Source organism: Equus asinus, chromosome 13, assembly GCF_041296235.1.
Source record: "Equus asinus isolate D_3611 breed Donkey chromosome 13, EquAss-T2T_v2, whole genome shotgun sequence".
Lineage (NCBI taxonomy): Eukaryota > Metazoa > Chordata > Mammalia > Perissodactyla > Equidae > Equus > Equus asinus.
Window position 1 is genome coordinate 50,785,049 of NC_091802.1, and position 25,253 is coordinate 50,810,301.

The 25,253-nt window shown below is 36.3% G+C and overlaps 1 protein-coding gene across 6 annotated transcripts in view; it reads right to left on the reverse strand.

Moving 5' to 3' along the window:
* ABCA5 (ATP binding cassette subfamily A member 5) overlaps nt 1–21,224 on the reverse strand; it is a 74,071-nt gene extending 52,847 nt beyond the window's left edge. The window contains exons 1-11 of one of the 6 annotated variants that reach the window (XM_070483505.1): nt 20,915–20,980; nt 16,715–16,895; nt 10,078–10,220; nt 9,315–9,340; nt 9,048–9,164; nt 7,782–7,986; nt 5,624–5,785; nt 4,606–4,694; nt 2,891–3,120; nt 1,177–1,318; nt 1–189 (exon numbers count right to left, since the gene is read on the reverse strand). In XM_070483505.1, the coding sequence (XP_070339606.1) occupies nt 1–189; nt 1,177–1,318; nt 2,891–3,120; nt 4,606–4,694; nt 5,624–5,785; nt 7,782–7,986; nt 9,048–9,149 (1,119 nt within the window). In that variant the 5' untranslated portion in view covers nt 9,150–9,164; nt 9,315–9,340; nt 10,078–10,220; nt 16,715–16,895; nt 20,915–20,980. Of the gene's footprint in view, nt 190–1,176; nt 1,319–2,890; nt 3,121–4,605; nt 4,695–5,623; nt 5,786–7,776; nt 7,987–9,047; nt 9,165–9,314; nt 9,341–10,077; nt 10,221–16,714; nt 16,896–20,914 lie in introns of those variants that run through there. The other 5 variants (XM_044745177.2, XM_044745175.2, XM_044745180.2 and 2 more) reach the window with 5 other exon arrangements.
* Nucleotides 21,225–25,253: the final 4,029 nt, after the last annotated feature.

Here is a 25,253-nt window from a genome sequence, read left to right on the forward strand (position 1 = left end):
CTGTGCAATACCAATCAAAAAAGTACACTGACAAAAGGGACTTAAAAGCCACACTAATGATTTGGGAAAACTTTCCAGGAGGACTATCAAAAGGCCAAGAAATCCAAAAGCCACAGTGACTAAAAATTCAACTATTCCCACATGCTTTGATTTTTTAAAAAGAGGTGTCAGCATTAAAGCAAAAAATACCTATAAAATATAAATACTACAGTTAATGTATTGTTCATATACAATGGTATGAAAACAAAATTAAATTTTGCTTGCGAAAGAACACGTTATTTTCATTAGAAAATACATTCATTAACATTTCATTTCTAAATGCTATGGTAAGATACTTTCTTTTCATACAAATGGTGATATATATAAAAAATTTATGCTGACAAATATTAAAAACTACATTTTATCTACATAATAGGGAAACATGATCACCTCTACACTAAAAAAACCATAAATAGCCACGTGTTTCTGCAGTTTGATGTGTACACATATGAACAAAACAATACATCCACAACCTTTACCTACAGAACCCATCTTTTAAACAATTGTTTAAACAATTGTGTTGATAAGAAATAAAACCAGTCAAAAACCAGGCAATCATACAGAGAAGTATGAGTTATTTGTTACATATCAGGTTAAAAAGCACGGGTAATAGTCAAAATATTTAACTGGGAGAGCAAGGGCACACACGCCAATCAGAATGGAAACTGGAAGCACTTACAACAAAGGCTGGTTATTAACAGCCAGCATTCAGCCAATATACCAAATGAATATCAACACTGCCAAAGAGCTATATGTACAGAGACTTTTCTTGTGCAACATCATCCTGTGACATAAATTAACTTGAAACAGGACTCCATGAAAACAAAGGAATAAAAAGTCCAATAGTGGACAATCTTAATTACACAGAATTATAAGAAGATAGTAAAAGACAGACTCAGAGGAACTATATGTGAAATACTCCATATGAAAACAAGTTAAATTTAAACTTGAGACTATTTTGTACCTTTCCTAAAAATATGGAGGTATAATGATGCTATTTATAACTCATTTATCAGCAACCCTATAACAAGCTCTTTCATGGGAAATCAAGTATAAATAAACCAAAGAACAAGACTTTGTTATATTAATCAAATATTTTAACACTTCTTTATGCCCCTTTCAAGTTAAAATACTTACAGATGATAACCCATACAGGAAAAAAAGTAGAAATATCACAATGCAGCTACTTTGAGGGAACAATGAAGAAGCTGTTGCAATGACTGACATAAGAAGGGACATAAGAAAAATCAAACTTGTATACAGAAGAACCCAAGAAAGCCTAAAATGAGAATACAAATACATTAATGGTTAAATGCATAAGCTTTAACAGTGAAAAAGATCACTTTAAACAAAACTTCAGCTTTATTTTTGCATTTTATTCTTAAAATTAAGTCAATCTATTCATTTCTCTGTTTCTCATGTATTGAAAAATAAAGTTTTTATAATTAAAAATACAGTATTGGTTATTTATAGATAAAAGTATAGTCTGATATACAGATAAAACGGTGATTACCTTTTCAAGAGTCAAAAAAAAACTTTACAAATTAACAGCAATTCATGATTAGTTTAAATCTAATACTCTCAAAAGTTCAATAATGTGCAACACTTAGGATATTCTTAAAATACAAAAGAGTTTAATGTCTAACAATTTTCTTTATAGCATGTGCTACAATTATACCTCTAACGGCTTTTGGTGCTTCAAACAATAAAGGCTACCTCACTAATCAACATAACTACTACATTTACACAAGAAGCTCAACAATGGATTCATTGTTTTACTTGAAATTTCTCCTCAAATCAGAGCTGAATGGAATTGCTACAGTGTTTAGTTTCATTTTATCTTTATTCTTCAAGTTAGTAGATGATGATTGAATGTATGCTATCATAAATTCACTGAAATAGGGCTAAAAGATACCTAAATTACCAAAATTGAATCCATCATTTTACCGAGACAAAAACTGAAGCACTGAGAGCTTGATTTGCCTAAATTCCTCCAGCTCCTGTTTCCTCACTAAGTACTTTAACAATCCAACGCATCATAAAAACCAACTACTACTAAAATGACAGGAGGAAAAAAAGGAGCAAAGAAAATGTTATACACAATGATCCCATTGTGTAAAATGTTATAATTCTGGCATCGTGTTCAATGCAGTAAGATTTGTAAAATGGACTATAATAGCAACTCACATGCACAGTATTAACTTTTCCCCCAAAACGACATCAAAATAAATTTTCTTACTATACAGTGGGAAAAGTAAGAACAATTCACTTAGAATTATTTATAAAAATGCACGCCTCTATAAAATTATCATTGTATAAAAATGCTGATATATTAAAGCTCACTTGTGACATTTTTTTCATTTGTTTTTCCTATATTATCTGTATATTTTCATGTTAATTCACACAAATAATTTTTTTTCCAGGAAAAAAGTCCATATGCTACATACAGTCACTGTAGCTAAATTTTTAATAACACATATATGCTATGATGTTGGGGGAGAACTAACACAGGCAACTAATTTCTAACTTTCCAAGATCTCATATCTTCTATACACTGAAGTTTACGCTGCAAGACATGGAGCACACTTCATTGATTCAATAATGTGAAATAAAATTTAAACATGTAATGTCAACATATGCTTTCCAAATCCCACTTCCTTTATGTTAAAACAAGCTAATCAATTGCTGAAGCTTGTTGACTCGTCTCAAAATTCCAAGACAAAGGCAAGCACTGTAAGAAAACAGAATCAGCACCTCATCAAGTCAGATAATAACAAAATTACAATTCTGAAGATGTGTATACTTAATACAATTATCAATCATACCAAACAGTAAACTTTTAACAACATACCAAAAGGCAGTGTCATGAAGTCCCATGATCTTTAAAAACTCTTTTAACTTTTTCTCTTTTTCTGCTACAATATGAATCGCCAAAAAGTATCCAAAAGGTGAAAATGCTATAACTAAGTATATTAAAATTACTCCTCGGGGAAAGGTATCTATTTCTACAACAGCAGTTTCTCCCATAATAACAGCTTTAGTTGACTCCAGCTCCTTCCAAAGGGAAACATTGGTCTTCAACTACAATTAGAAAATGCAAATATATTCAATTAATTTATTTCTGATACTAGCCCCTAATAGAGTGTGACAAATATACCCAAAAGTTTAGTCAATAAACTTGTACTACAAATACAATCCTCAAAAAGCTACACACCTGAAATAAAGTGACTGAGCCAAAATCATGATACAGAGTAGGATATTGCTTTTACTGATTCTGGATGCATACCATAAAGTTTGAAGTCTGAAATTGGGAAGTATATAAATTTTGATAAAATAATTTGTCAAAGAAAATAAAATTGCACAATTACCATCTTAAGCAGACAACTGTATGTCCCAACAAAAACATGCATTTATGAAGTTCAGGAATTAAGGAATGATTATTAGTATCATGAAAGAATGACTCTTTAAAAACTCTTCTTTTAAATAGGATATCCTATGGTTTTAAAATCTATATACACAACACAGATAGACAATAATAAAACTATGTCATATGATGCTTCTATCTAATGTTCAACTCTATGTCTAAAATGAGATATTCTCTGCCTATTCATTGAGTGTGGTCTGGGTTGTAGATGGCTAAGGGCTTTGGCCAAAACACAAATAAGTACTGAAACACAATCAATGTGACAAATCTCATATTTCACTGTTTTTACCCTAAACTTCTGCATTATTAAATTTGTGTAATATTACATATCTACAACACATTTAGACCATGTTGCAAGAGTTTATAAGACAATTCTACACATATCATCTCATTTGGTTCTTCCAACATCCCTGTCACTTACAGCATTATTATTGTAGTCGTTTTACTATATAACAGTCCAACAACTAACAGACATAGGTCTCCTGTTCATTTCTACTAAACTGTGAAACACTGGATCAGGTTTACGTGTCTTTAGAATGTAACTGTAACATTTATAGACAATCCTAGGGGCAGTACAGTATTAAAAAACAGACTTGGGAGACAAAAAACAATAGTTTGAATTAGCTTTGCACTAATTAACTGAGTTTTGGCAAGTCATTTAATCTCCCTGTGCTTCATTTTCATATATAAAATGGAGAGAATAACAGCATCAATCTCATAGGGTTGTTAAAGATTAAATAGGTTAATTAGTATATAATTTAGAAACAATGTTTGGCAAATAAGTCATGTTTGTGAAATAAAAAATAAAATCTACTATGATTAAGATAAAGATATTCACTTTAAGTTATTTTTATTCAATGAGAAACTCTGCAAATATAGACCTTTCATAAATATTACTTATGATCAACAGATATAATAATACAGATATACAGAATGCTGAATTATATGCTTAGAAGCCATCAAATAGAAGTGGGTTTCAAAAAATATTAAATCAGAAACTACGATTTTTTTGTTCTTTTCTTAAAACAGTTATAATAAGTTACGAATTCTGTACATTTGACAGCAGTAAACCAAACCCTATTATAAAGATTTAGAGCACAATTATTAAAATATAGTTTTTTCTCTTCCTTTACCATATTTACCTGTATAATGGCAGCATCTATGGATGCTTGTAAAACTGTAAACCCTGAGGACCAGTACTGAGCAGCCTCACATGATTTTGAACAGCCAGCTATGGGGAAAAAAATGTGAGACATAAGATTTTGCACAACATGAAAGTGCCTTCCTTCTTTTAAAGATCATATATGGAGAGTTACCAAAGTAATATAATTAATCAGTCTCTACAAAGCCAAAGAAAATAAGCAATTGCCCTTAAAAGGCAAACAATATTTATCATACTCCTGATTATTTATTTGAAATTTCTGAAATAAGAGAGTCATGTGTGGTAGGACACTGAATAGTAAATTAATACAAATGGAAAGGTAGAAATTAACTGTAAACATAGTTATTTAAAATGTCACTTTTCTGTTTTAAGGGAAGTCATTCTACAATGACATCAGCTTTAAAGCACTTCCAGACGCAAGGACAAGTCCAGGTTAAGAGGACAGAAAAGAAAAATTCTGGTAGGGCTTTTTGGGATCAAGTCACAAATTCAGTACTTAGCATAGCAACTTTAACATTGCTCAATAAATGTCAGTGACTGATAATATCTCTTCATAGGTTTAAAGATTGAAGGCTGTTTTCCATGTTTCAAACATAACACTAATAAAGTTTATCGATGGAAGACCTTGAGATTTTAAAGATATGTAATATACCATATGTGAAAACAATTACATGGAGAGAAAAAATAGATTTAGAAAATCACACAATTCAAGATACAATTTTGTTTTATGTTACTGTAATCAACAGAATATATACAAAAGTATTAAAATTAAAATGGATGTTATATAAACTATATTTTATATTATATATGTAGATGTAGACAGACAGATATTTGGGTATACTTATATATTTTTATGCTATACCCCAGTGTTCTTATCTGAACAAATAAGTATAGTTGAAAATGCCAATGCTGGATCCCATTAAATTTTGTATGTATAAACTAAGAGTAGCAAAAGCATACATTTAACTGATTTTCAAAGATCATTTAGGGCTATTTACCTCTTGAATCCATATAAATAGAAGATACTGGAATTGTATCAGGAAAAAAACGGAGTTCATAGGACATGAAGTCTTTGAAAACCACACCTACAAAGTTGCTGGACTTAGAAAGACTGGATGCTACCAATTCTTTTTCATTTGTATATTCTTCGGTAATTATGACTATAAAATATTACAATGATATAGTTAATTCACAAATTAAAATAGTTAAATATAATACAACAGACCAAATTTACCATTATATTTATGAATGTAATATTTTACAAGCACTTTTATTTTATGCTCTAGCTTCTCAGAAAATGACAACAGCCTTTCTAAAACAAAACACTAAATAATAAAATAGCACAATTTTACAAACATTTCTCAGCTGTCATTTGATCACATAAATTATGTCAGTGTAATACATAGTTATTAATATGATAAAATAGAGTACATACTTTATATGCAATATATGTATGCAGTTCACTCATCTGTCTCAAAGAAAACTATACAAATAACTCTTTACAAAATAAATGGATATTTTACTTTCAAATATTTCTTCTTATGAATAAAATTCCATAATCCTTCTCAGAAATGTTTATTAGCAACTATGACGCAACTCTTCTTTGAATAAAAATTATCTTCTAAACATTTAAACCCAATATTGCTTGTTCCTTTCTTAGAAGATATATGGAGAAAATACTGTAACCATCATTCAGCTCCTTTCACATCCGATAATCCTTATTTTTAAATATTTTCTTGAAGTTTTATTTGAAACAATTAGTCTTCACTCCAGAAGCTTCAGACGTGGTGAAATGGAACAAACACAGGCTTAGTTCTTAACTTCATTACTTATTAACTATGTGAGCACAAGTAAGAAACTTAATTCTTCAAACTTCAGTATCCTCATCCACATTACCCAGCTGATCACTGAGTTGTTAAGATCAAATGCAGTTACAATCATGAAAACGCTTTGTAAGTTATAAAGCACTATTGAAATGTTAATTATAATGATTTTCCAGACCTTTAAGGTGCACCTGGAACTCCAGGACTGATCTCAATAAAAAGGGTGTTAATTCAACATCCTACAGGTTACATGTTATCATGTATGTATGTCTACGCCACTTTTGGATAGTTCTGTTGTTAAAAAGTCAGAACTTAAAAAAAAAACTCTATATATTTTTACTATTTTGGCATCTAAGTTAATACATCGACTTGGATTTCTTTGGCATATATGCTTTTCTCCTACTCAGAATTACCAATGAATTTTGTTCTCAACATTCCTGATGAGTTTTTTGAGCTCGCATGCTAAATTCTTATGCTATCCATGCTACTTGTGCTTAATATGATAACCTAACAAACATATTATATACCAATAAGAAATGTGTTTGATAAAAATATTAAATAGTAACAAGCCAGAAAGAAACCAATGGTGAAAAAGTTATTTGGCTCCTGACTGTATAAACATTTTCTTTTCAGTAACACATTATCCAATAATGTGATGATACATACTAGAAGTTAATTACCACTGTTCTATATAAGACAACATGTTAACCTGTTACTTTCTACAATTCAGCATTTCATTAAATCAACGATCATTAGATGAACATTTCTTTCACTTTCTCTAGTAGTTCTCGCACAGCCACTTTAGGCTCATTAGTGTCTCATTGTTTACACTGTTGTCCAGTCCATTTCTTTAGGAGAAGAACAACTTGAGAGAAACAGACTTAGGTACTTAACCACAGTCGCAGTCTCCAAAGCTAAATACTTCAGTTTACACCATATACCTCCATAAATAGGCATGGCAATCTGAAAAGATTATTGCTTTATACTCTTTATCATACATTTCTAGATTCTTAATTATTATGAGTCAGAATCAAAATGTAACGTTCCTTCAAATCTTTTATCCTGCATAAATATACTTATTTTATAAATGGTCTAATAATTAAATATAAAATATTAAAACTTAATCCACTTTCTATTACCAAGATTATAAATTAAGGTTTCACAAGAAACATAAGGCAGCAGAATTAAATGATTTTAATATTTTTATAAAACTATACTTTGGTGAAGGGACATATCTCAAGTGTTAAGAATGTTATTTACTCAATAAGGCAAGTAAAAAAATATCGAAGAGGTTTTCTGTTACAGATAGAATACATATATAAGCTTACAATACCATCAGGAAGGTGATCAGTAGAAACTGTTTGCATGATGTTTCTTGTAATATTAGTCACTGGAGTATATCCAAGAATTAGGTTAGAGAGGATAGATTTGTCCAGAGGGTTAAGTTCTATATCAGGCACTTCTTCATATTTCTTATTGGGATGCATCATGCTAATTAATATTAACCAAAACAAAAAAAATAATGGAAAAAGAATTTCCTATAATAAAGGAAAGAAAATGATTACAAAGTGTAACAGTGGCAGCAAAAATCATTAAGATTTCTATGCAAATATAATTAATACTTAGAAAAAATGAGGAATTTGGGTTTCCTTTCTTAAGTACAAAAAGTAAAAACCAATTCTATCCTAGAAGAAATATCGCATTGAACATCTCACCTGACCCAAAAGGCATATTAGATAATTTTTCCTTTATATTTACTTTTATTGAAATATTTTAAAATTCAAGTCACATAATATATTAAAATGATATAAAAGCTAATATTTAAACATCTAAGATTACTAATGTAAAATATAATAAATTTACATACATAACGTTATTAAAAGTAACTTATCAGACATCCCTATGAGGGATCACTTATATAAAAATTTCTTTATTCAATTCTAAATTAAAACTCACGCTTTAATTCTACCTAAATTTGTACTATTGATATTAAACTCAGTTAAATTCAATAGTCAGCTTTAACAGGGATAAACTATTTATTGTTTCATCTTGCTGTTTAATTGTTCTGCTGGTTTTAGGAGAAGATGAACAATATATTTTCATCCTTTAAAATTATTATTAATTACTTAGTCAGAGTTCTTGCTTTCTTTTACCTTTTAAAGTAATGTATGCTTATGGGAACAAATATAGGACATAATTTTAGTAATCTTAGGCAATTCCATCCGGAGTCCAAAAGATGAGAGGTCATAGGGAATAAACTGTGAAATAATGTTCCACAAAGTTATCTGTGGAATTTACTTTTCATTTCATGAAACTTGGAAAACGCATGCATAAAAGTTCAAAATTAAACACTGATATTAGCAATTAACTAAATTTAGGAATCATTATTAAAATTTTTAACATTTAGAAAACATTAGGCAACTTAGGTACTCTTCTGTGGCTAACATGACAAGTTTTCACTTCACAAGAAAATTAAAGGGAACTAAGGACCTAAGGAAATTATAATAAAATTGTATCCAGCGAAATAAATCATCTCGTCAAGACAGAACATGTCAACACAAAATAAACTACGACAAGGCATAAGAGTCATTCAACTGACCTGAACGCTACTTTTTTTAGTCCTGCATTTAATTAGGTAATTCTTCAGCAGAAGTGTTCTGGTCTGTCTCCAAACTCCCACCTCCCTAATTGCAGTAGCCATGTCTTCTGGATCCGTCTATTAAAGGGGGTAGATAAAAAAAAAAAAACCTGGAACCACACAGTCAAGAATATGCCATTTTTAATGGAAAAAACAGACAGACAGACAGACAGATGTTTCAGTCTCAGGTTAGATGAAGTTAAGTATAAGCCAAGCTCTCTCTCCTACCTGCACAGAACAACAATTTGAAGACCCTGAAAAAATAAAGAGTAGCATGTGAAACAGAGGAGAACCAGAATTCAAAATATTGCTCAACCAACAATGAGCTCACCACTTTTTCTCTTTTGGTATCGCCCAAACTGAATGCACTGCAAGTAGGCAAGCTGAGGCACCAACCTTTTTTTGTTTTCTATATTTTCTTATGCCCCTATCCCCAAGCCATCCCATGACAGCCATGTCTGACAGCAGTAATGAAAGCTTAATGTAGCCAAAACTCTGAGGCAAGGGAACTTTTTTCTCCACTAAGTGGAACTATGGTTCTAAGAGGGTGTGTTGCCAAGCAACAGGTTCGCTCTGCTTGCCCTGAGATGAGCCAATAAGTCCAGGGGCAAGTCAGTGGAATAGAACGGGTTTATCCGTCTTTGTAAGCAAAGACGGAAGACGGCAGACTAGCATCCTCAAAGCCCACCTTCCCAGAACAAAGACTACAGGTCAGTTATATAGGGGGGAGGATGTGCAGACATGCATGGAACTATTTTTGAAATGCCGTTTCTTCAGACATCTGGCCTCCAGTGGCCTCAGGGTCTGTTCTCAGTTCCCAATAATCTTCCCTTTGTGGTCCCTTGTGACTGATGTTCCTGCTTTCCAGAAACTGGAGATACGTCAGAGACTCACTCAAGGCCCTATACCCTGATTTAGCTTAAAGATAATAAGAACAAAGCCTAATGTCTATGTGTAACATAAAGATTATCATTTAACTTGTTCTGCTTACTTGTTCTCCCACTGCTTTCTTCTTTACTTCCTGCCACTGGTCCAGGGATGCGGTGGATGCAGTTGCAGAAGTGTGCGACACAATGGGGCAAATAAACCCCAGCTTTCTGATTGGAGGATGGGAAAAGAGGAGCCACAGGCAATCTGAAAGTAGCAGCAAGAGCAAAGAAAAAGAGGAGCTCAGGAAAACAACACAATAATGTTGTTTATTAACTCCTAGACTAACCCCCAAATGGGGCACGCATGGTTCTAATCCTATTCTGCATACCAAAGACTTGAAGAACCAAACTAACAGGAGACAATGCCCAGATCTAGTCTGGTCAGTGGATGGAAGCACACAAGGACAGATCCAAATTGCACTGCAAAGGCTTTTGAAAACTAAACTGAAATTAGAACCACAGCTTAAAGAGTGCTGAGTAGAAACTTGAAACCTGAACCTAACCAGGTCGACAGCACACTAAAAGAAAATATCAACACTCTCCATAGGATTAAAACAAAACTCAAAGTCTCATACAGTCCAACATTACTCAGCAAATGAAGTATGTAGAAAATATCAACTCTATTAAGAAATGAAAATCAACAGATGGCAATGCCAAGTCGAAACAGACTTGGGAATTATGTGACAAAAACTTTAAAGCCACTATTAAAAATGTGCTCCAGCAAGCAACAGCAAGCACTCTTGAAAACAATGAAAAAAAAAAACCTCAGCTAAGAAACAAGACATAAAGCAGCACCAAATAGAAATTTTAGAACAAAACACAAAATAACAAGTAAGACTCATGGAATACACTCAAAAGCAGAATGAAGACAACAGAAAAGATTCTGTGAACTTGATAAATCAACAGAAGCTATCCAATCTGAACAACAAAGAGAAAAAAGGTTTTCTTAAAAAATTAACAATGAGGGGCTAGCCCTGTAGCCAAGTGCTCCACTAAAGTTTCACGTCCTCCACTTCAGCAGCCTTGGTTCACAGGTTTGGATCCCAGGTGTGGACCTACTCCACATACCCGCCATGCTGTGGAGGCAGCTCACATAAAAGTAGAGGAAGACTGGCAAAGATGTTAGCTCAGGGCAAGTCTCCCTCACAAAAAAAAATGAACAATTACTCCAGAGAACAGTGGGACAATAACAAAAGCTCTAACATTCATACTATCAGACTCATAGAAGGAGAGAAGAAAGAGTGTTAATGCTGAAAAGATATTCAAAGAATTCATGTCTGAAAACTTCCCAAATTTGACAAGAGATAAAAACCTACAAGTTTCAAGAAGCTTGGTGAATCCCAAACAGGATAAATCAAACGAAATCCACACCCATACACATCATAATCAACCTGCTAAAAATTAAACGCAATGAAAAATCCTGAAAGCAGTCAGAGAATAACCATATATTACCTACAGGGAAATAATGATTTGAATGAGAGCAGGCTTTGCTACAGAAATTGTGTGGCAAAACTGGAATACTCATACACTGCTGGTGGGACTGCAAAATGGTTCAGCTGCCGAGGAAAACAATTTGGCAGTCCCCCCAAAAGTTAAACATAAAATTACCATATGACTCCACTATTCCACATCCAGATATATACCCCAAAGAACTGAGAACAGGGACTCAAACAAGTGCATGTTCACAGAGGTTCACAGCAGCACTCTTCATAATTGCCAAAAGGGAGAAACAGCCCAAATGTCCATTAACAGATGAATGTATAAAGAAACTGGTATACATACACAATGAAATACTACTCAGCCATAAAAAGGAATGAAGTACTGACATACGCCACCACATGGATGAACCTCCAAAACATTATGCTAAGTGAAAGAAGCCAAACACAGAGGGTCAAATATGATTCCATTTATATGAAATTTCCAGAATATATAAATCCAGAGAAATGGAATGCAGATTGGTGGTTACCAGAGGCTGGGGAGAGAGAAGAATGAGGAGAAACTGCTTAATGAGAAAGGGGTTTTACTTCAAAGTGATGGAAATGAATTTCACCTCAATAATTTGTTTTTAATTGTATAAGCTAAATCGTTGTACCTATCACTTTCCAGTGTCTCCATCTGCTGGGGTAAGTTCACCCTTTGGAGGTCCTTGGAGCCTTTTCTGCCAGTGGACCTCTGTTGGAGTTATATCAGTTCTTCAAAGAGGTCACATTAGAGATGAGTTCAAAAGAGAAACAGCCAGAGTCTCAAGTGCAATCTCCATGGTCCCTATTCCAACTTGCCTACCCCAGTAACCTAGGATCTCTGCATACCAAAAGGTATTGAGAGGGCAGCCTGCAGGAAACACCAAGACAGTCCTGTGAAGCCTTCTTCCAGAGCAATATTTGTTGCCGTGTTTTACATACACCTATCTGATGGGGGCCATTGGTATGACTTCCCTCCAAAACAAAAAGAATCTATTCCAAGCTGGCTGACCATCTCCACCTCGATAAAAAAACAGGCAACCTTTTAGAGGCAGCTTGGTTTACTCAAAAAAGGAAATATCTATAATTAAAGTTTGGATTAAATAAGCATCCTCCTTATATGCACAGAAGAAAGATGAGAGAGAGAGAGTTTTTTTAATTTAACAATGGGATAATGGACAACTTTTACTTTCTTTGGTTTTTTTCCTATATTCTGAATTTTTCCATTGATGCGTGTTACTTATGTAGTAAAAAAAAATACACAATGAGACACACCGTAAAAATATTAAATCACTAAATTAAAAACAGCAAAACTAAAGCAGTCAAGAATGGAGGATACATTAAAAATAAACTCTTCTAACAGCTTCATTAACGTTATATCAGATTCTGTAAAGAACTGATAATCATCTCTATGCCAATAAGAAAGAAAAAAACAAGAAAAACCACACTCATTCAAGGATGATTTACTACAAAAGAAACACAGAAACACTAACCAATACAGCAAGAACATTCTCAAGATATCTGCCAAAACACATTGATTTAGTGGGCACCACTGAATTATTCATTCAAATTGAACACTGCATGCTTCATTCTTCATTTTTTAGAAAACAGGCCCCTCATAAAGTAGCTGATGGACTCACAATATTTTCCTTCTTTGAGAACTGCTCCCTGAACTCAGGGTTGAGTCTTTAACAGCCTTTTCTGAAACCCATGAACCTCTGCACCCACGCCACCCCGAGGCAGGGCTTTTTAAACTACAACTTACTCCTGCTCCACCCACCACCCACCATCCCAAGAGACACACAAACCATCTTCATCACCACCACTATCACCTCCACCACTACCCCCGAGCCATATCAATTACATTTTCTCCTGGCAGTATGGAATTTTTAACTAAGAGACGCAGAGATGGGAGTCATGGAAACAGTTACATTAATGGAAATATTTACAAAAGAAAGTTCCTACATTCTTGGTACTAAGCATTCCCCTAAGGTGTGATACCTACTGTGCCTAAACCTTGATTTTTCTTCCCTATAGTATGTGACACACCTTATTATCCACCCAATATATTTTATTATCACTTAAGCTAGCCAGGATCAGATTCTACTTCTTACAACCCAAAGCACTTAACCAATATAACAGTATAATATGTACTTAACTCCATAGTTAGAATACTCATAAAGATAACAGTGATTTTTCAAAGTGAAGCATGGAAGAACAGGGGATGTTAAAAACCTTCCTGCCTCCCCTCCCTAGTAAGCATAGAATTCCACCGATACCAATGGCAGTGTGTAGGGGCAGATAAAAAGTTGAGAATCACTGATGTAAAGTTTTTAAAGAAGGTTTAAAATAATATTAACAGGGAAATATTTCTGCAGAAGATAATATACAATGACTAATTAAAGGAGTCATTTCAGTGTCTATTCAATCTTCGGTTACTTTCATGTCCTTTCTTCCAAAGCAAAGTCCCTTCATCAGCAAAAAGCGCTTTCACAGTATTTTCCCTCTGCAACTGAGCTCTATTCTTTAGGCAGATTTTCTTTCTCATCATTTTTCCTTAGTCAAAATGTCCTGTACTCCTTTGTGCCCAGTACTCTCCGAGAGAACATTCTACTTCTTGGTAGATAACCTCATCAATCCGATGTTGAGTTGATCTATCCTCATCTGTCATCCCTCTCCTCCAAAAAAGATTCAAAATCAACACAACTGTAATATGAGCTATTTATAAAAACAAGATACCACATCTACATTTTATTTTGATACTTTAAAAAGATTTTTATTTTGAATTAAATACCTTTGTAAGAAGAGCTTAACCTATCAAATAAAATTTCAACCTTAGCTTTTCATCTACTTCAGTCTGGAAGAGGGGGTACCGTATCTTTAAATTGAAATGTAGTGCAAACCCTTAGGTGGCTGCTGGCACTATTCTCCCCTCCCCCAACACAATTAAAAAAAAGGGCTACAGTAAACCCAATCAACATCTTCCAACACGCTGAAAGAAAGTGGAATCGATAAACATTTATGGAAAAACATATCATGACGAAGAGGCACTGAAATCAACACAAGAATTAATAATGCCTGCAGTAATACAGTAGAGTGATTAGGAGTGTGACCTCTGGAGCCAAACCAACTAAACAAGAACCCTGCCTCTGCCTCTTAGTAGCTTTGTGACCTTGGGCAAGTAACTTTTCTGTGTCTAAGTTTTTTCTTATCTGTAAATGGAGTAATAATTGTACCCACTTCTGTGGGGTGTTAGAATGACTAAAAGAATTAATACATGTAAAGCTGAAAATGGTGCCTGGTCCATGGCACATAATTATACACGTTGATCACTACTGTACATAAAAGTAGTATATCTAATATCCTCAAAAGGACAACAGTGCGGGCTCTGTGGCCCAGTGGTTAAGTTCATGCACTCTGCTGCGGCGGCCCAGGGTTCGGATCCTGGGCGTGGACATGGCACCACTCGTCAGGCCACGTTGAGGCGGCGTCCCACATCCCACAACTAGAAGGACTTGCAACTAAGATATACAACTATGTATGGGGGTTTTGGGAAAATAAAGCAGAAAAAAAAAAAAAGATTGGCAACAGTTGTTAGCTCAGGTGCCAATCTTCAAAAAAATAAAATTAAATTAAAAAAAAGGACAACAAAGAATACCACATTCATGAAACAAGAACAAGGCAATTAAGAAAAATCTACCAGAGAACTTAGAAATGAACCAGATTGATATAAATAAAATTCTCAATAGATGAGGTGAATGGCATCTGAAGGCAAATTAGTGAGTAAGAATAAAGACTGAGTCAAGGAAATCCTCCAGAATGGATGACCAAAAGATAAAGAAGAAAATGATGAAAGGAAAGTACAAAATCTGTTATGAAATTATACAGATGAATGAGTATTATGACTGACCTGAACAAATTCATGTTTCTTATATTCATAAGCTCTAGTCTAATCATGTGAAAATGTTAAATTTCAATAACCTTGAACTTCTATTTATTCAAGTTACTAAAAAAAATGTTAAAGAAGAAAACTCAACTGACTACTTGTTTTCTTCATGATATGAAACCCCTGATTTGGCTGTTCGATTGAAGAAAAAAAAAAAGGAAACATTCTTAACATTGATTCTTTAGAGACCTTTAGTTTAATGTCCATCTAAACAAAAACTTCAAGGCTGTAGTTAGGTTTTGTAAACTGACAACAATGAACCTATTTGCCCTTCTTGCCACCCACAACCCACAGAGTCTAAAAGCAGACCAATTTGAAAAGGGTCATGGGGAACAAATCAAGCAAGGACTGCTCTGCATAATAACGGGAAGTACTAACTCTACTGTAAAAGATTCCTTGCAGGAGGCCAGCTCCGTGGCTGAGTGGTTAAGTTCGCGCGCTCTGCTGCAGCGGCCCAGGGTTCGGACCCTGGGTGTGGACATGGCACCGCTGGTCAGGCCACGCTGAGACGGCGTCCCACATCCCACAACTAGAAGGACATGCAACTAAGCTATACAACTGTGTACAGGGGGCGTTTCGGGAGATAAAGCAGAAAAAAAAAAGATTCCTCGCAAATTATAAGTGCTTAGGAAAACATTCTGCTTCCCCTTCAAGTGTTGAGACCACGCTGTCTCTGAGAATTATGTTTGTCCTTTGGAGAGAAGACAGAAGGAAAAAGAATAGAAAAGGGGTGCCTACAACTCACCCTGGTGGGGTAATCACAGAAGTCCCCCCTTCTCACTAGCATCCCCCACTGTTCTGCAGGGTTTGGAATGGGGAGACAGACAAAGGAAGGATGCGGGAAGGCAGGGATTTCTACATGGAACGACTCAGCCAACGATAAAGAGATGGTGTCTGAGCTGAGACCCACTCCTGTGGGTAGGGGAACGAGGTTTCCTGAAAGAAAGATGGAGATCCACCGAGCAGACATGAAAGTGGTGCTTCTGAGAGAAGTGTATTGCTGAAAACAGGGCTGAAAGTTAGAAATGAAGTATGGCCAGCACAGGGACATCTATCTGTAAAGAGTTTAACTTCTCAGGTGCCTTTTCTTGAAATACAAGAAAACCCAACTTAGCAGAGAGTTCTAAATTTCCTCTTCTATACTATAATCCTTTAATCATCCCAAACTTTATATTCTTAGGTGGTGGCATTCAAAAGAAAAGGAAAAGGTAATAAAGGATGCTTGGCCTGCCCCACATTTAACCCTGGCTCTAAGTGAGAATAGAATCAGACAATATCCAGGAGTTCACTCACTAGTGGTGGAGTTCATACAAGCCCATGGCAGAGCTGGAAATGGTGGAGAGGACCACACAACATTAAACAGCAGCTTTTTGAGTAGACAACACATATAAGACCTTCTCTTTTGCAAAACATGAAGACCGTCTCTTAGGCAACATCATCTTCTTGCAAAATTCTCTTTTGTAGGAAGACGATTCTTGAAAGCAAAGTGAACAAGTGAAATGCACTAAAACTTCTAATAGTATATTTTTAACAAAAAATACTTTTTTGGAAAACTTATAATACTTGATATAGTTCCAATTGAAAGTCCTACCAATGTACCTTTAAACCTCTTTAATAAAGTCAATTCTTAACTGCTAAAGAACAATGACAAAGACACAGAAATAAGGGTAGAAAATTATTTTTTAAAATGTTTACGTTACTTTCCATTGCTCCACAGCATCCCCAGGGAATGCATTAGTTTGCTGTGAGCTTTAAATAATAATTAGATAAATTTTAAACAAGTAATATCACCAAAGGTTTAATCAAATATTTAACATTCCTAGATAAATAATTTCCTAGATAAAAATAATTCATACTAAATCTAATAAATTGCAAGAAAACTTAAAGCTCATCTTCCTTTTCTAATGTATTAATAATTGACTTAAAATAAAGACTAAAAGTTACATAATCCAAACTTCAATATCAGAAATTCTCTTATTATGGGGCCGGCCCGGTGGTGCAGCAGTTAAGTTCCCACGTTCTGCTTCAGCAGCCCGGGGTTCGCCGGTTCGGATCCTGGGTGCGGACATGGCACCGCTTGTCAAGCCATGCTGTGGTAGGCGTCCCACATATAAAACAGAGGAAGATGGGCACGGATGTTAGCTCAGGGCCAGTCTTCCTCAGCAAAAAGAGGAGGACTGACAGCAGATGTTAGCTCAGGGCTCATGTTCCTCAAAAAAAAAAATCACTTATTAATTTATTAAAGAAATATTGATTACTACATTACACATACAATGAAACATACTTCACTTTTCTCAAAGCAATAAAAAATAGAGAAGTTGAGTCATCCTGATGTCCACAGCCATGCTGGTAAGAGATGCGGTCAGTCACTTTCTTAGCAATCTTGGAAAGATTCTGGAAAAGGCTCTTAGCTGAAAATGTTCCCTACCTCCAACAGATAGGGACTATCAGAGGTCACTTCTGGTCCACCCAAGTAGAACTGATTATCACTCTCTTGTTCCACGTCTACATCTAATAAATAAGCTGTAATTGCAGTTACCATACTGTGTCATCATTATTTGTTTACGTCTTAATCTTGAACTTGACCATGAGATCCTTGACAAAAATGACTGCCTTATTCATCTTTGCTTCTCTACCACCAATGATATTACTATAACCAATATCATCTCACTGCAAATTCCTTTATCAAGACATGCTGAGAGTCCTTTTAGATCACAGGTCTGCAAACTATGACGGCAGAGGTGGGGGCTAAATCTAGCCCACAGCCTGTTTTGTACAGCCCCTAAATTGAGTGTTTTTGCATTTTTTAATGGTTAGGGAAAAATCAAAGAATAATAAAATTTTGTGGAATGTAAAAATTAGAGGAAATTCAATTTTTGTGTCTATACATGAAGGGTTATTGGAACATAGCCATGCCCATTCCTTTCCATATTGTCTATGATTGTTTTTGTGCTGCAACGGCAAAGTAATTGAGACACAGACCATATAAAACCTACAAAATATTTACAATCTGGCTCTTTACAGAAAAAGTCTGCTAACCCCTGTTACGGACTAAAAGAGAAAGAAGAAAAGTGGCACATGCGTTTAACATTTACTGAGGGATTTATGCACCAAACATAATGAAAAAAAAATGTTAGACACTTTCACTGACTTGGCAGATACATAAAATTTAATATAATGTGCTAAGTGCAACTGAGGGAAAGACTTTGGGAAAGAGTGGAAGGGGAACTCCAGGCAGATAAAAAAGAATGGAAAAGCTATACTCCCAAAAGGGCTTGACTTAGTATAAAGAACAGGGATAGCTGTGAAGTGGCACAGGCACAGACAGGGAATCGGGGCAAAGGGTGCAGGTGTATACTCTAGATGACACTGTAAACACAGCCACTGGAAATGGCATAGGTAATACCTTGTGTGCAAAATGAGATTAGACACCTTTATTTTGTGCACCCATTTATAGCACCCTGTATTTCCTCTAGCTCGCTCTTCATTCCTAAGAGAGATTGTTTAATGGCCTGGCAATCATATATTTCACTACTCCATGCACTCTCCCAATCCCCAAACCTCTAAAGCTTCCACTCGCAGCAGCATCACCCTCAAATTATAACCTTGATTCCTCCTTTATTGAGAAAACTGGAGCAATTGAATAAATTTCCAAAATGTCCCAGTATCCCTTCTATCCGCTTACCTACAACTGCGCCAAAGGTAATATTATATATTTCAACAATATGCCATTTTGGCCTAAACTGAAGACACTGTGTTTCCATTATAACTCTGAGCCATAAAGCTTAAATGGAATCTGGTATTAACTATACTTTTAATTTAAGACTTATTTTTTGGAAAAAGAGGTTAAGAACATATTTGGCAAATGACTTGAAAGAAATTCCTGCCCATCTACATCACTGGCTTCTCAACTAAAGAAAGAAAAACACTATAAAATCAAGTCTTTTAATTTAACAGGGGATAAATTATAAATGCTCTTTTCTTCTTTAGTGTTTCAAAATTTAATGAAGATAGTGTAATAAAAACAAAGTACTAGTTGTCAATATGACTTAACCTAAATTTTAGGACAGTATTTCTTGCTGAACGGGAAAATGCAATGGGACCCACACAAGTTATCCAATGCCTTTTCTTATATATAATAGGTTCCTAAAAGCTCGTGCTTAAAGCTATTTTTAATCCAATTAATTCACACACTAGTAAAGATTACGATTTAGTAGAATATCACAAACTTCTTTTATATGATCATGCATTTTAACTCAAGAGCAGAGATTATAAAGTGTGGCACTCTTGGCACACGGTTTATAGTATCTGAAATATAAAGGACATTCAAATAAACATGTATTAATAAATTTGCTTTTATCCTGAATGTAACATTTCCTATACTAAACCCTGTTTGAAGGAAAATACACTTAAACTGCACATATTCAAGGACTAATACCTTGCTAGTTTGATTTTAACCCAAATACCCCAAGAGCCTTAATAACGCTCTCTTACATGGAGTCCTCCCTAAAAATATGTAATATCGCTCTCTGGGCAGACACAAACTATAGTGGAGAAAGCACCAGAATTTAGTCTGGCATCCCTGGGGTGGAATCTCAGCTTTACCTTTTTGCTAGTTGAGACCTTAACAAGTGACTTAACCACTTTGTGACCTATTTTCCCCGTCTGCCCAACTAGAATAACACCGCCAACCTCAGAGGGTGACTGTCAGGATTAAATGAGATAATACTGCGCTCACGGTTGGGAATCCAACATATACTCCTTTTCTCTCTTTCTGTTCCTTCAGAGCGTCCTCGATAGAAAGTAAACGTGATTCTCTTTATTCTTTCAGACTTACTTATTTTAAAACGTCTATCTAAGCCTCAGGAGCACAGAAGAAACCCTCCTTCCTCTATTACGGCTTCAAACCGAGATCGATGCCTCCAGCCGAGCTAGCCTTCTCAGAAGCTGAGAGAGATGTTTGCACGCCTGCAGCTCTTCGCCGTGTTTTAGGAATCAGGGTGTTTCCCCCCTAAAATCGTTGTCATGAGATCTGCGCATTTTCAGCTCACCCAAACTCCCGTGAACACGCACGTATTACATGATCAGCATGAAACCCCCGAGGAACAGCCAGTGCTAATTAGCCAGTTTCGAGGGGAATTTGCGTCCACAACATTTTTTCCCTCTCCCTAACGATGCCCTGGCGATGGAAACGACCTGGTCCAACCCGACGCAGCCTGGCGCTGGTAACCCGGCCGGGCCGGTCCCGGCGGCCCCCGCACCCCGACACCCCGGGGGGAGCAGACAGCGTCGGCGACAGCGCTCGCGGCCAACCGCGCTTCCTCCGCCGAGACGCGGCGCAGCGTTTCTCGTGCCCCCTAGCCCTCCGACCCGCACACTGCAGCCCCCGACCGCCGAGCCCTCCCCGCCGCCCCTGCTCGACCCCCGCCTCCTTCCCCAGGGAGGCTTCCCCGAGCGAGCCTCCAGCGCCGCCGCCCTCGGCGCCCTCCTCACCTCAGGGCCGGGCCCGGGGCGCAGCGCCGTCCAGCCGCGACGCGCTCGGTCGGTCGAGACCGCGCGGGAACGAGCTCGGCAATGTGTGCGAGAGCGCGGCCCCGCGCGCGCGCCCCAGCGTCGCAGGCCCGGCAGCGCGCCCGAGAGAGCAGCGCCCGGCGCCGGAAGCCGGGCTCCGCCTCCAGCGGACAGCACCTGAGGGCGGGGCTCCCAGAGGACGGGGTCAGCGGACGCGCGCGCTCCCGCTGCTCGGCCCCGCCCGCCCCGGCGCCGGCGGTGCGGGAGCGCGCCCGTGGAGGTAGCTCACCTGGGGGCGGGGCTCCTAGGGGGCGGGGCGAGTGGGGGCGCGCCGAGACCCGGGTGCTGCGCGCCCGCCGAGCGGCAGAGCCTTGGGAACCCCGCCTGCTAGCTCCGCCCAGGCCGTGTGGTCCTCGAATCTGCATTCCCCGCGGAGACCTCGCCACGCTCTGCCTTGAGGCACAGGCACAAACAACCCGCTTGAAGTCAGGGGCTCGGGTCTGAGTCCAAACCTGTGACTTTGGCCTGCTGCCATCTCATTGCCTCCCGGGTCACATCTAATTTTAAGAATCTTTGCTGTTTCCCGGCTTTTGAACAGTTCTCTTCCAGGACTACATTTTAAGTCACTCCGCAGGCCTTCTTCACGCCGCAGCGCCTGGGGTGCAGTGTCCTCATTATCGTAACTACGTCCTCCAACTCCCATCAGGCAGCGACATCTGGACAGTGAGGATGCTTTTAGTTTTTGAAGTATTCTCACGAGAGTCCGGGCTGTGGTGGATCTTGAATTTTCCAAAAGGCCTGAGACTTTTGGCATCTGTGGAAGACTCTATATCGCACTTACTTTTGTTAAAAATACTAACTGGGGTTTTGAGTTTTATTACCCAAAGTGACCTAAATGGTGGTCAAAAGTTATCGTAAAGGAAAGACAAGCTCACAAGACTAGCATTACAGATTTTTCCTCTCTAGATTTCTGTATGGTCACATTTCTTTGCAGTTTTTTCACTTTTGAGAATTTAACTATTTAAAGACTTTTTAAAAATTCTGTGGATCCTGTGTATATCCAGTATTTTTAAAATGTGTCTTGTTTTTCTGCTTCGCAAATTTAAACCGAGTGCCCCCCAACAGTTGCTCTGCTAAGTTCTACTAAAATTTCAAAAATCAAGGAATCAAGTTTTATTTATCCTACTGAATATGGATTAAATAGGAAATTCAGAGGGTTAGCAGAATCCATGGTTATTAAAAATCTGGCAGTGGGAGTCCGGGGAAGGAAGCTAAGAACGTCCTAGAAACTACACTGGAAAACTGAAGGCAGGTAATGAAAACTATTCATGTTATATTTTTTCTCTTTTGGAATATCTTAAGACGTTTTAGTTACAATTCAGAAGAATGCATTCTTAGTGGCCTAGGATTTAGGAGCAAGTAAATAAATGGAGGTCAAAGATAAATAAACCTGGTAGAAACGTGTTACTGAAATATACATTCACTCCCTACTCTCCAATTGTACTTCTCACTAGTAGCCTCAACCTGGCTTTAACTTCAGAGGTCTATTCATCATTTCTGCCACTATTCTAGGCATTTGTTTCCTGGATTTCTTATGCTTGCAATGTTCACTGTCATTCAATCTGTCTGTTTATGCTTCTACTTTTGCTTGAAGACCAAAGACCCAATTCTTCTCTAAAACTCTCATCACCCCAGATAAAATGGGTGTCTGCACACATGCTACCATCTTGTTCACATCATTTTACTTATGTACTCTCTCGTCAATTAAATTGTAAGTAGTGTGGCATTAAGCGATTTCTCTTAGATTGGTAATTTAAATTCCCAGGTCCTATGCATCATAATGTGCAGTAAAGGTTGATAATACTACTGATGAGAAAACACATGTACAAGATTATGCAAATTTTGTCATTATTATCCCCCCAGAATGTCACCACTCACTCAACAAAATCTATGTAATAACAGAAAGAGAAGATATTAAATTCTTCTTATGGGATGGATGACAAAATTATGATGCTGCTATGGTTGTGGGAATAACATAACAGAGAATACTAAATAAGACCTTTATGTAAGAAGACTGCTACAAAGTAATGTATTGGCCATGACATATTTTACTGCCTTTTTGAACGGGCTATTTATCAGACTGCATGTACCTTGCTAACAGTTTAGCCACATAATCTCATCTAAATTTCCATAGTTACCAGGTCCCAGTACTAAATAAGCAGCTGTAGGAAAGATGTTTGTGTCTGAGCTTTTGTATCTAGGAAATAGCAAACAAGTCATACTGCTTGGTTGTCATGGTGGCAAGCCAAATCCCCATATCTCATTAATAGATTCGTAGACAAATAAATCACATGGGACTACATAGATCATAGATGTCGCAGACTGAGATTTAACAAGTTGCCTAGCTAAACAAAATAAATGGAGAACCAGAGTTTTGACAGTATTTAATCTAGAGAGTGAGAATTAGGGTTGCTACCCTAAACCCTAACCTATATCCTAACCTCCTGCTAGGGAACAATGAATTCTATTTGTGTTGCTTTTTGACTTAAAAATCAGAGCTTTATTTAATGGATTTCTTATGCTATTTTAGCCAAAATTAAGAGCAAAATTGCTGAATTGTTCGGACAGTTTTTTTTCCTGATGTTAAATCAGTCCATTATTTTGCAAGATTATCAATACACTGAAAATTACATATACCATTTTATAAACCTATTACTATTAAACACTCTTTATTACCATTTGTTGTGAAACTCTTACCATTTCTACAAGCTAAAAAAGTGCCAAGAGAAGCGATGTGGTTTCTAAATTCAGGGTTTAAATTAGGTATAATTTCCAAGAAATTAAAATTGGTACCTTGTTCTAGAATAAGGCAAGATAAATAAAGGAATGCAGCCTTGACTGACAAAATAGAAAGAGAATCTTGCATCTTTAACAATAGAATTCTAAACTACCATCTCAAATGTGGCTGGGATTGTTATTAAATAGCTTAGGGAAATGATTAATTAATAATTGGTGGAAAACTGGAGAAGGGAATGACTTCTGAAGGTAATTTTAGTTTATTTGGCTTTATTACCACTGCCACTACTATTATTATTATAATTATCACTATTGTTTTTGTTACACTAAAAAGAATTCCAAATACTATATTCTTTCTTTGTGTTTCTCCAAACAGAAAAATTATTCAAGGAGGTTAATATTTAATTTGATATTTAAAAGCTCAACCAACCGACAAGTGTATAGCGAATGCCTAGTATTCCTGCTTAACAAAACCCCAACGTTGCAGGTGAACAAAAAAAAGGTAAAGAAATCAACAAAAAAATATAGAGCATCAAATGGAAGATCATATTTGTTCCACTGTTAAACTATGTAGTGCAAACTGTAAACTACTGTAGAGAAATCATTGAGGGCTGGAGTTACCTGGTACCTTCAAGAGGAAAAGATGGGGAGACTGCTTTAACCAGAGTGGAGAATATATTAGAGGCACAGCAAAATAAGCCTGCATAGGTTTTTATAAACACAAAATTATCAATTTACCTAAAAGAATAATGTAAAGGCTAAAAAAGAGAGACTTGACTCAATCTGTGTGCTCTTTCTCTCTTCAGTAAGGAAAATGGACTTTGAAGTGAAACAACATAGAAAGAGAACTGAAACTTGAGATGGGTGGGGAGATAGTAAGCAAGCACCTATCTGTTTCAAACAAGTTCATGTTTCCAGGCACAAATTACATCCCATAGCCGTTTACAGGTAACCTAAGACCTATTCCATTGCTGGTAAATTCAGAGAAACTGTAAAAAATGAAAAAGATGCTAGGTCGCCTGCTTTTTAAAATGGGTGAAAAGTTAGACAATAAAAACTTCAGAACAGGAAAGTAAAATTCCAGAGTACATAATTAAATATATCTTTTGAACATTTAGAAAAGCGTTTGGTGGTCACTAGCAACCAGCCAGGCTAAACTACAGATAAGTCACACTATACTTCTTTTTTGACTTGATCTTTGGATTAAAATGGGAATTGTATAGTCGTGGTATAAATTAATTTCAGCAAAGCATTTAATCCAGTCTTTCATATTTGTGGATGAGAATCTAAAATAAGATATAATTATACTTAGGTAAACTCAAAGTTAGTTGGATAATTGTAGCCAAATTTTTGTTTATAGTTTTTCATCAATTACATAGGTGAAGACATAGAAATCATTCTAGTCAAATCAAAAAATGAAACAAAACCTATATAGCATAGAAAATATGACTGAAAACAGAACCAGGAAACAAAATTACATTAACAATTTGCACTCTGAGCTAAAAATCTAAAGATAAAATTTAAC